Source organism: Sander vitreus, chromosome 9, assembly GCF_031162955.1.
Source record: "Sander vitreus isolate 19-12246 chromosome 9, sanVit1, whole genome shotgun sequence".
Classification (NCBI taxonomy): domain Eukaryota; kingdom Metazoa; phylum Chordata; class Actinopteri; order Perciformes; family Percidae; genus Sander; species Sander vitreus.
In genome coordinates, this window is record NC_135863.1 from 30529329 (window position 1) to 30541168 (window position 11840).

Below are 11840 nucleotides of genomic sequence, written 5' to 3' on the forward strand. Positions count from 1 at the left end.
TCTGATTGGACGCTGAGCATCCTGATGGGGAAACAAGCCTACAATGTTTTCCATGATGGCTCGGGGCAGTCCCGAGATATGACTCATCGCATATCTCTCTCCAGTCCCCTAATTATATCATAATATACTGTACCATATAATGATGCACTGAAGACACTGCGTGAACTACTGGCTGTAACGACACACAAAGAGCCCTTTTACAGCTCTGAAAGTAGCTGTGTGTTATGGAGATAGCTATATACGTGTGATGTCATCTATCAGTCAGAGGTCACCAGTGAAGGCCATTCTATGGTCAGTATATGTCAAGCTGTAATGAAAGAGAATGTCTCTGTGTTGAGCAAACCGCTCAGAATGAGACAGCCTTTGTCATATACATAGATCACCGACTGTATGTCGACCATGACCACTAGTATGTTTTCCCCGTATGAGTGCACTGCATTTTCTTCAATGAGAGTTATCCATATTGTTTTCCCAAGAGGAGCTGGTGCATAGTGCATAGCGTTCCATTTGTACTCTAAGTCGGAAACACGCCCCCTGAAGTCGGATTTCCAAGTTGGAAAGTCGGAGCATCTTACGTTACCCCAACCTCGAAATCCAACATGGCTGCTCCGGGCATCAACAGCAGTGACAGCTGTAGTAATATACAGTTTATTTGCACATCCGTCTTATTTGTGTATCATTAAATCCGTCTTAAACACAGTCCAGTCCAACTTCTATCCGTGACCGTGTTGTTACGCTGTTTGTATGCACACGAAAAACTGCCTAATGCGTTGTTATGAACTGGTATTGCTAACAATGGCTAACCTGGATAGAGCTAACCCCACTGTGAAATCCGCCTTGTTTTAATGGAACGTGGTCAACTCGGGTGTGACGTCATTCCCAGCTCCAGCTTCCGAGTTCCAAGGTAAATGGAACACACTATAAGCTCTCTTCCTCAGAGTTTAGTGCTGATTGGCAGCCGCCCCCCCTCCTGCCCTCTCTCCTCGCCTCCCTGGCACCGTCCTTGTGCTCACCCTTGACTGGCAGCATGGAAGGAAACGCTGCTGCGCCTCTGTGTGTGCATGTACTTGTGTGTCTAAGTGTGAAGCTGAAGCCACTGTTGCTCATGACTTACCCCATACCCTTGTAACGGTAATCCACTCTTAACAGTAGTTTCCATGGTCCCACTTCCAGGCCACCCCTGCCCATTTTCCTGTTTGACATATGATGTCATCAGGATCTCAGGAAGAGCTTTCTTTTCTGCCTTTTTTTTCTTTTCTTCTTCTTTCTTTCTCTCACATCATCCATTGGCCACCAGTGGCTGCCAGGCTGACCTCAGAGTTGATATAAAAGGGGAATCCCCCCCGGGCATTGTTTAATAAAAAGGATTAGCTCTGTTTCACTGCGTTTGATTGTCAGTTTAATGTGAGCTATACTAAGATCATTTCCTTCAGCCACATTACTCAGCGTTGCTAGTTTTGGATTGTACAAAGTGTGGCGGAGGGAGTTTCTCATCATGGCATCATGAAGTAATGCAACATTACCTTTTACGCGTCTTGCCAGCTCACAGCTCCCCTGCAGACACAAGAACACGTAGGTGCATATTCACATTGACCCTGTTCAGACCTGCCATGTTGTATCCAGACTGTTTCCAGATCCAGCTAAGAGGTGCAGGTCACCCCTGCTATTAAATCTTCACTTGTGCAATTTCATTAGATTTTGTCTTGTGGAGAAAGTTTGACTGCCGCGTATCAGAGAAAAAAAAACATGTTTGAGCCCAAGCTTTTAGCTAAGAGGAGACATAGGGTTGGTTATTTGGTAACTTTGCCTCGGGAGATGTCTGACATAGGCAAATCAACTGGATTTAACACGCTTTATGCAAATTACAATGCTAACTCAACTGTCTTCCAATGTGGTTCATGTTCATTTGCATTCAAACTGAACTACGAACCAGGACACACGCATCCAAACAACCATCCCGATCTTTATCTACAGGAAACAATGTCCTCATGTTTTTCCGCTGATTCTTCATGTCTTCTCTGTTCGCCGTCTATCTCCTCACCTTGCTCTCCCTCTGTGTGTCCTCCAGGTGTTCTACGTGTCCGACCTGTTCAAGCCCAGGGTGAAGCCAGCCACGCCCCCGCCCTCCCCCATCAAGAAGGAGCTGCTCCCTTCGTCCGACATCATCGATAGGAACAACCACCACAACATGGTGTGAGAGAAGGCCGCGACCTCGTCCCTGTGACCGAGGAGCCAATCGCAGCGCTGCTCGCCTCCCATCGGACAGTAGAATGTAGCGACGAGAGACTGTAGCTGCGTCTCAAATGGCACCCTCCTCCCTTTTGCAATGCCCAGCAGAGGCACTCACTCCGTGGACTAGGGTGTCCGATTTGAGATTTGCACAGCAGAGTCCACTCTCACTATCCAGACTTATTATTTACCATTATGTTAACTACTAATCAACATTTGAGCCCATCGTTTTTGAGCACAAACAGATAAGAATTGGAAGACTAAAAGACAAAATGATTTAAGAAATTGATGACTTGACAGGCAGAGCTAAAGGGTGTGGAGGTCTGATGGAAGTGTTGACCACAAGAAGGGAAAACACTTCAAAATGAATGAAGAAAAAAAAGAAAAAGAAAAAAAAAGACAAACCCCCTTGCCTGAGAGAGGGATTTCCAGTGATGCTTCCTCTCCGAACTCTCTGTGGCCTTGGAACGCCGTAGGACAACAACTTCCTTAGCTACGGGAAGGATATTACTGCAATAACTAGCAGCATAGAAATATTAACAGTATAGAAAAATATAACTTATAGCACTGTTTTTTTGTTTTTTTTTAAGTTCATTGTCCATTATCACCACTTGCTGCCTGAGACGTCTAACTGAATGAAAACTTGATAAAGCTGACACCCATGAGACAGAAGTAGTAACTCCCAGAAGCCAACCGAGCCTGTGGCGGTGGCTTCACAAGACGCCATGCGCCAGGCAGGATAAAGTTAGCATAGCATGGCTTCAATAACAATAACCCTGTTACCAGGAGGCCACTGTAAGGATCACATACTGATCTTTTCAACAGATTTCAGAGCAGTCCTTTGGCTGTCTTTGTTGTTGACTGATAAGCAAGACGTCAGTATCCCAATAAACTGTCTTTAGCAGTAGGAAGTGAAGCCCTCCAACATGTACCTCTGTCTCCAGATCAGCACGTCAAGCTTTTTCTAGTGGACTCTCAGAGTGGCCCAAACCCGGGATGTTGCATTTTTCGAGGGTTAGATGTAGTAAAAGGGGGATATTTCCTTGTGGAAGAAGGGAGGCAGATCTCCCAGCAGCTGTATAAGAGGCGTGGCTGTGCCATGCCACTTCCTGGTGTTGGTTGGCCATCTGTTTGGCTTCCTAAACAGGAAGGGGATGGGTGGACGGAGTGGAGGGGTGCGGGCTGTCACCGTGGAAAGAGGGTGATGAATTACAGCTAAGCTGGCACATTATTTTTGGGATGATTTGGGCTCTTTCTGCTGGCAGGGAGGGGCTCTTACCCACCCAATCCCTCATTGGCAATGGATGGATGGATGGATGGATGGATGGATGGATGTGTGTGTGTGTGTGTGTGTGTGTGTGTGTGTGTGTGTGTGTGTGTGTGTGTGTGTGTGTGTGTGTGTGTGTGTGTGTGTGTGTGTGTGTGTGTGTGTGTGTGTGTGTGTGTGTGTGTGTGTGTGTGTGTGTACGCTTGTACATATGTATGAGCGCTGTGAAAAAGAACCCCCTCTTGATAAACTAAGTGTGTGTCAAATGAGACACACTGTCAGCTGTGCCAAGTGTGTGTGTCTGTGTCTGTTATGTGCATGTGTGTGTGCCACTGTGTGTCAGAGAGCGACAGAGCAGGTGAGCGTTATGAAAACTGTGGATCTAATATTTTTATTCTCAGCTAAGAAGCATTTTTAACCTTGTATGTTTATAGCCTGTCCCGTATAATCACTAACAGTTGTACAGTACAGAAGCCCTTTTTTATTTACAGCCGACTCAGATATCCTCCAACAACACACTCTGCCATGTTGCACATCTTTCTCATCGTATAGTCCGTCCTATCATTTCACCAAGCCGTTTTCACTCTCTTTTTATAAATATATAAATAATGTATAGATCACTAAAGTTACTCTGTAAGATACAGTTTCTTAACATGTTTAGATATATCCACTATGATTACAGACCTGTGTTCTTCACAAAATGCTGCTTAAAAAGCATCGACTGACAGATTTTTGTATCTAGGTAACTATTGTAGATTGTTATAGTTACGTTTGTAATATGCATTCAAAAAAAGTACACCCACAATTGTATTAAAATTCAATATTAATATTTTTGTATTGTCTCGTTTTTTTTGTACAAAGACATAGTTGCAATGCTGTTTTTTCTGCTAAATGTACTTAGCTCTAATACATGTGCTTTTAAATAAAAAGCTCATTATGAACACAACTTTGGCTTGTCTTCACTGTTGATCCTACACTTGGACTACAAGTTCAGAAAATGTTTGTTATGTTTGGCTTGACGGATTTTGTTGTAAATGTTTGCTCCTGAAAATGATCCCTTTAATTTCTCCGTACGCAAAGAAATATGAAGAATCTGCACACAATAAAGAAACATCAGTGGTGGAATGTAACTAAGTACATTCACTCCAGTAGTTTACTTCATTACAAACTGTAGGTACTTTACTTCAGCTATTTACAAAAGTAGATTAATAATATTAAAACAATATATGATAGATATACATAAGTACACTGCTAAAAATATGTTGTAAGTTAGTGCTATAGTGCAGCATTGTGATGTGTGAGGTATTGAGAGTGTTATCTCACATTCGGCGGTGATGTTTTGTGGCATATTGCTACTTTTATGTACTGTAAATGAGTGCTAAGGAATACGTATAGAAGCTGAAGAAGTAACACTTTTTGCGGTGGCCTCACCATGGCTTTAGTTCCTGTTGTCAAAAATATCACATGACACAGTACAGTACAGGGGCTCAGAAGTGTGTGTGATTTCACACTGGCAGACACCACACTAAAGGCGCTGACACACCAACCCGATAATCGGCTGTTGGACAGTCTGGCGAGGTCAGTGACTCGAGTCTGTTCGGTGTATCCCATGCCGTCATCCGTCCGAGGGGCCGTCGGCCTTAATTTTGGCCGATTTGACATGTTGGCAGTCGGACTCAAATGACCCATCTGATTGGTAGAGTGCTAACCCGGAAACGGGGAGCGGGATGAGCGTGACTAGAGTCTGAAATGAAGACAGATTCAGCAACTGCACGGCCTATTTCTCGCTTAAAATGTTTTCAGAAACACGTTTCGGTGAACTATTTTAGTACAATATGAGATCGTATTCTGAACAAGCTGCCATGACAGTCTGTCTTTGACTTTCCGGAGAAACCAGACCCACATGATGCGTTCTTCCAATCAGCTGCCGGTTTTCATTTTTGGGCGACAATACAGATTAGCGCCGCCTGCTGTTATGGAGATGTATTATGTCTTGTCACTTTAGTGTGTTCTGAGGCACTTTTTTGACCAACTCAGGGAGACTGATCAGTCCAACTGCCTTTTCTGCTGAGGGTCGGCCGTCCGGTCTGTGTGTCTGGGCCTTAAAGGAGCTGAAGTCATCGTGTGTGTGTGTGTGTGTGTGTGTGTGTGTGTGTGTGTGTGTCTGCCATCAAGCACACAAACAAGAAGTGTCATTTTCTCCACCACAGCGTGTTTTAACCAAGGAGAGAAAAGCCAGAATTACATTTTCTGTGTGTCGCCTCCCCGTCAAAAACACGTTTAATCTAAACGCTACACTGTATTCATGCGAAGCACACCACTGGAACTGCATGTCCACATCACAATATTCTGTATTTTACTTTATACACATACATTTTAAACCTGTGAACTCAAAACATCTATAATTCTAAGCAGATCTGTAGCATGATCAAGAAGGAACTGAAGTCTTTTTGGAGTAGTTTTCATGCAAGAGTGACATTAAACAGAAAAAAAGAAAAGAAAAGAATTCAAAAGAAGAAAGAGAAAGAAAGACTCAGACAAGAGCCGTGAAGCAATGAACGACAATGATTAAAAAGGCGATCATTTGACTGATGTTATCATTATAGTGGCATGCCTGTTTCCCCCTAGCGTCCAGTAAAGTACGGTCTTTTATTGACATTGACAGTACAGCTGGTCTGAGGTCAGTTGTGAAAAAAAACAGACAGCACCAAACAGATTTACGGTGCCTGTGAACAGCTGGTAGGCCTGGGGTCAGCCATGCGTGGCTGTAATAGTCAAGGGCCTGCTGCTGAGGCAGAGAGAGGCCCATGTTGTGGTCTTGTTTGGCAGCAGCGGAACAGAGCAGAGCTGGCATGGTGCTGCCATAGCCAGGCCAAGGCATTATTACATAGTACTGTACCTCTCTGAGTATGCTGGGTGGGTGACATATACTGCATAGAGCATCCCCTTGGCCTGCTTACTCTCATTTATTGCTTGCATCAAGCTGATGTTTGTCATTTTCATCTTAGTGTCCAAACTTTAAAAAAAAAAAAAAAATCAAATGCTAATTCCTGTTGGCATGTGGAAACCCTGTAGCTCCTATGTTATTGTTGTTGACATTTTAACAAAAGTTGTATGGATTACGTCCTCTTCTGTGGGCTGAGAAATTCCTCCACCCGTGGTCTTATAAAACCCTTTCAAAACCCCTTTTGGACAAACCCAAAAATGCACGGGGTCACGTTAAAAAACATGGCTGTTCTACCTCACACACCAATGACACAAAGAATAATGCAAATATTAGGATATGCAACATAATTGAGTAATACAGGTAATCAAATGACATATTTGATACACTTGAATGTAAATAAAGTGTCATTTGACAGCTGTTAAGTGTCAGCTGCAAGTTAACCCCGTTCTGCTCAACTGGACTTTGTTAGAAATTCCAGTATAATTGCTGTGGAGAACCTTTTCCTTTTCTGAGAAGAAGCACGACAGATTGATAACATATGTGTCCACATACCATATACCAAATGACTGAAGGACACATTCTCTTGAATGAATATGACACTCTGAAACCAAAAGGTATGTTGCAAGCAAGAATGCAGCAGTTAAAATTGGCGAGTGGGAAAGGAAAGTTTGTATTTAACCCAACACAGTAGCTCAGAATCGGCGTGTGTACAAGTGGTTAGAGTGGCTCTCAGCTGACTAACAGACTTCTCTTCTTGCCATGTACGTAGTGGTTGTAGTCAAAAAGCCCAGAGTGAAATGGTCCACTGGCACACATGATATAAAAAGCATCACGGCATAACAAGAGTGCTACTGTAAGTGGCTCTGGTTTGGCTTGTAAGTTGCGAGTGAGTGTGTGTTAGTGAGAGAGACAGAGATGGAGTTGCTGGGTTGTGGTGACGGTGGCACCTCCAGGAGAGCCGCCTGGAGGCCTGGAGCTCTGAGGGCTGTTTCTCTGCAGCACAGTCCAGAGAACAGAGAGGTAGCTGGGCCACGAGACACACGCAGGCTGGCCAGAGGAGAGAAGTCTGGGCAGGGCTCTGCATTTCCTTAAGGGAAATAGGAGCAGAGGCTCCCAGCAGTTAACTGTTTACAGTATGTTAGTGTCTGCTGGGTTTTAACACACATAAGACATATATGTAGATATATGACCCACCCACAGGACACAGAGAGGACAAAAAAAGGAAACTAGTGTGAATGAAAAAGAAGGAGAAAGAAAAACTTTCGTATGGGCTATTATGGATTTTCGGTTTCAGGTTTCCAAATGATTGAAATGTTTTCCATTCTGACAGAATTGACCGAAACATGGAGATAGATGGATGAGATGAATGATAAAGAACAGCAACAGCTTCTTCTACCACCTGCATACCCTGCATTGCTGTGTCAGATAGAATTCACAGAGGGAAAACTTCAACAAAACAGATACATTAGGAAAACTGAGCAGCTTTAAATACATGAAAAGAAGACTTTTGTAGTATTAACCCAGTTTTTCAATCTACTGTATTAAATGCGTATCACTGATTAAAATAAGGACGCGGTGGGGTGTTGGATGCTGCTGTCAGTCAGTAGGCGCATGTGTAAAAGCAGCAAGAGGATTAATACTTAGGATTAATGTTTTTATGATGATGATCCAGCATGAGAACACTACGTCTTTGTCTCAGCTATAGGGAGGGATTTTGGAGCTATTTGATATGAATGAAACCTCAAATCTAAATCCAGTGAACATAAAAAGGGAGTTTAATATCAGTCTCGTGTTCAATTTGACAGACAGGAAGACTGGATTAACCTAATTCTTCTGTTCCGATTAGAAGGGTTCATATTTCTGTGTGGAGCAAACAGTAGGTGTAGTAACTGCAACGAGATATATTAAGTTTGAAGTATTTGGTTCAGACTGAGATAGCTCAACAACTAGTGGATAGATTGCCATGAAATTTTGGTCAGACATTCATGGTGCCCAGTTGACGAACCCCAATGACTTTGGTGATCCTCTGTCTTTTCCCTTTAGTGCCACCATGAGGTTCATATTTGTGCATTTAAAGGAACACGCCGACTTATTGGGACTTGAGCTTATTCACCGTATCCCCAAGAGTTAGATAAGTCCATACATACCCTTCTTATCTCCGTGCGTGTCGTAACTCTGTCTGACGCACCCTCTGCTAGCTTAGCTTAGCACAGATGCTGGAGGTAACCGGCTCCATCTAGCCTACTGCTCCCAATAAGTGACGAAATAACGCCAACATTTTCCTATTTACATGTTGTGATTTGTGTAGTCACAGCGTGTACAAATAACAAAGTCACATGAGACACAGCCATCTTCTAACCATGTACATACTGGGAACTATATTCTCAGAAGGCAAAGCACTACTTCTTCTATTTGGGCGGAGTGATTTGCTCGCAGAAGCCCCGTGTTGAGGAGCAGAGAGTTCGCCTGGAGTTAGCACTAATCACTATGTTGGCGTTATTTTGTCACTTATTGGGAACAGTAGGCTAGATGGAGCCGGTCCAGGATCTGCGCTAAGCTAGGCTAGCAGCGGGCGCGTCAGACAGAGCTACAACACGCACGGAGATGAGAAGGGTATGTATGGACTTATCTAACTCTGGGGGATACGGTGAATAAGCTAAAGTCCCAATAAGACGGCGTTCCTTTAACTATTGGATTGCCCTAAAACTTGGCACACACATTCAGACCTTCAGGGTTTGCAGTTTGAGCACGTTGTTTCTGAAATGTCACTACTGCATGAATATAAAATAATAAATATTGCCCACTTCACACATAACAACACTATCCCTGTGTGACATAGTGTCTGTGCATGGGGGGTGAGCTGACTGGAAAAAGAGGGAGAGGAGAGCGAAGGATAGAAAGTGAATACATTTCACAGATGTTGGCTGCACGTGGGGGCAACAGGTGATTATGTCATCTTCACGTAAATGGCCTCTGTGTCCACCCACTCTCTTGCCTTTATGTTTCTCTCATGTCCACACTTTTCTCCAACATGCATTGAAAAGCCTCGTTAACCAACTTGTGGTTTCTTAAGGATTCAGCTTTATTTACTAATCTAAATGATCTTCTTTTCAATTTGAACAACATAAAACCTGCATTACCTCCCTGTATAGAAAAGATACTCTCCTCCCATCAGTCCTATCATGGCCCATATGGAGGAGTGAACAGGTCAGAAAAGGAGCACAGGGATTTGGTTGCTCTGAACTTTTTTACTAGACATGCTTTTTACAGATGTAAAAAAGTTTTATTGGTGGTTATTTAAAAAAAAAAAAAAAGTACTGACACAGAGATCATTGTACCAAACATAGTGGTTAATACAAAAACATCAAGGGGAAAAACCAAACAACACAGACGCAGACACACACACACGCACGCACGCACACACACACACACACGCACGCACACACACACACACACACACACACACACACACACACACACACACACACACACACGCACACACACACACACACACACACACACACCATCTCCACTGATGCAATCAGACAGGTTAAACGAATGCAGAGTGAAGATTTCTACCGGTGTCTAGTTCCTTTAGAGCAGACGATGTTTGGGAGAGATGGAGAAGAAAGGGGACAGAGGATGAAGGGAGGGCAGTGACAGGTGAGGAGGAAATGGGATTAGACGACTGCGACACAGGCCTCTGTGATCCTTTAAATGTACAAAATGGAGTTAGGCATGCATCTCTCTCCCTCTTCCTTCTTTGCCTTCTTTTCTCTTCAAGGTTGCCCAAGGGAATTCTGTCATACAGCCAAAGTTGCTTAAACCGTTGTGGATCACCTGCTCACGCAACACTGCACTCAAACCCACAGACACATATTGCTCCCATATGCACACACACAAACACAATTTCTCCAGCAGTGCAGAACCGCTCAGTGATTATTGGGAGTCAGAATTCAGCTCAGTCCCTCTGGCTGCAATCCAGAGGCTGCTGCCTGATTTACTGGTCATCTACGAGGGTCTGCATAGCATTTGCGTATCTGTTGTGTCATCCTGCAGGAAGCCAACTGTGAGCTCAGCACTCAGGGACTATGCATCTGCCTCGCTGACAACAAGCTGAATACCTGCTCCAGACATTTGGCCCATCCATCGTACTCGTAAAGATGTGATGTTCACTCTGAGGAATTTACTGGAATATGTGCGTATTCAGGTTGAAAGCTGTAATTTGACCAAATACAGTAAAGCAGGAATTGTAGATTGTGAAGCGCATGATTCACTTCGGGTATCTTTGTCTTTCTCTGTGGGAGACAGAGGGAAACAGGGGAGAGTGCAGGGTCTGTAAGGTTTAATAAGGTCAGCCATGGGACTAGGTCAAAACAAGTTAGGAAATGTGATAAACTCCCAAAGCCCATCCATCATCAGCTAAAAATTGGTCCAAATTGATGTATATGAATATACAGCATATGTGCATGTATTTATATTTGTCTAGCCTCCCTGTGTGTCTCCATTCTGGTCTAACTAAACACTCATCCTCAAAGAGAATGTGGAAATATTTTCATGATGAATCTCCCAACACATGTGACTTAGTCTAATCTGCACCACATTTCTCTAAAAAAAACTCTTAATGTCTCTGACCTAAAGTATTTCATTTACATGCACATGCACACTGCAGCTCGGAGTTGTGTTAGCTGTCAGATTGAATAATTCCAGGACTGCAGGGGTCTACGAGGAACCAGTGACACTGCGATTTGTCCCAACTGACAGCTCAGAGACATCAAGACATCAATTGTGTGGTATTTTATTGGTGTGTAGTGTATTTTCCAACTGCCCTTGAACTAAACACAAACTCACTCCAGCAGCAATCAGCACAACAAGCAGCAGGTGTGCGAAGACCTGGGACTTTAAAAGTAACAAAAAGGAGACGACATAGAGCAGATTCGGTGTGAAGCAGAAGAAGAGACGTGGTGTGAAACAGAGGATAGACCTGGGGGAGCAGCTCGTGCCTGACAGCATGGACGCCGAAGCCAGCAGCCATCTTTTGACCGCTAATTGAAACAGCGGCTGGGTGAGTCAGTTTAACACAACACAACCCCTCTTAGGAAAGATATACACTCATCCAGGCCAGCATAGATCTCACGCTAAACGCAACGCACATGAGAGGCGACAATATCATTGTTACCAGCTAGGTTAGCCTTTAGTAGCTGTGTTCCTTTGTTCTACGAGCCCACGTTAGCTTAGCTTTTGTAACAGTACCTATGGGTGCACCGTGATGTAGTTACAGGGGAAGAAGGGGAGAAAGGGCCAGCAGTAGGCTACACCATGGCGGCAAGTGACCACAGACAGAGAGGTGCTTCCCAGTCTCAGTGTCAACTTCGTCCTTCCCGCACGCCAGCGAGG

The 11840-nt window shown here is 43.9% G+C and overlaps 1 protein-coding gene across 2 annotated transcripts in view; it reads left to right on the plus strand.

Moving 5' to 3' along the window:
- Positions 1–4442, plus strand: part of plpp3 (phospholipid phosphatase 3) — a 32860-nt gene extending 28418 nt beyond the window's left edge. For both annotated transcript variants that reach the window (XM_078259643.1, XM_078259642.1), the window contains exon 7: positions 2069–4442. In XM_078259643.1, coding sequence (XP_078115769.1) covers positions 2069–2197 — 129 coding nt within the window. In that variant the 3' untranslated portion in view covers positions 2198–4442. The remainder of the gene's footprint in view (positions 1–2068) is intronic.
- The last annotated feature ends 7398 nt before the right edge of the window (positions 4443–11840 follow it).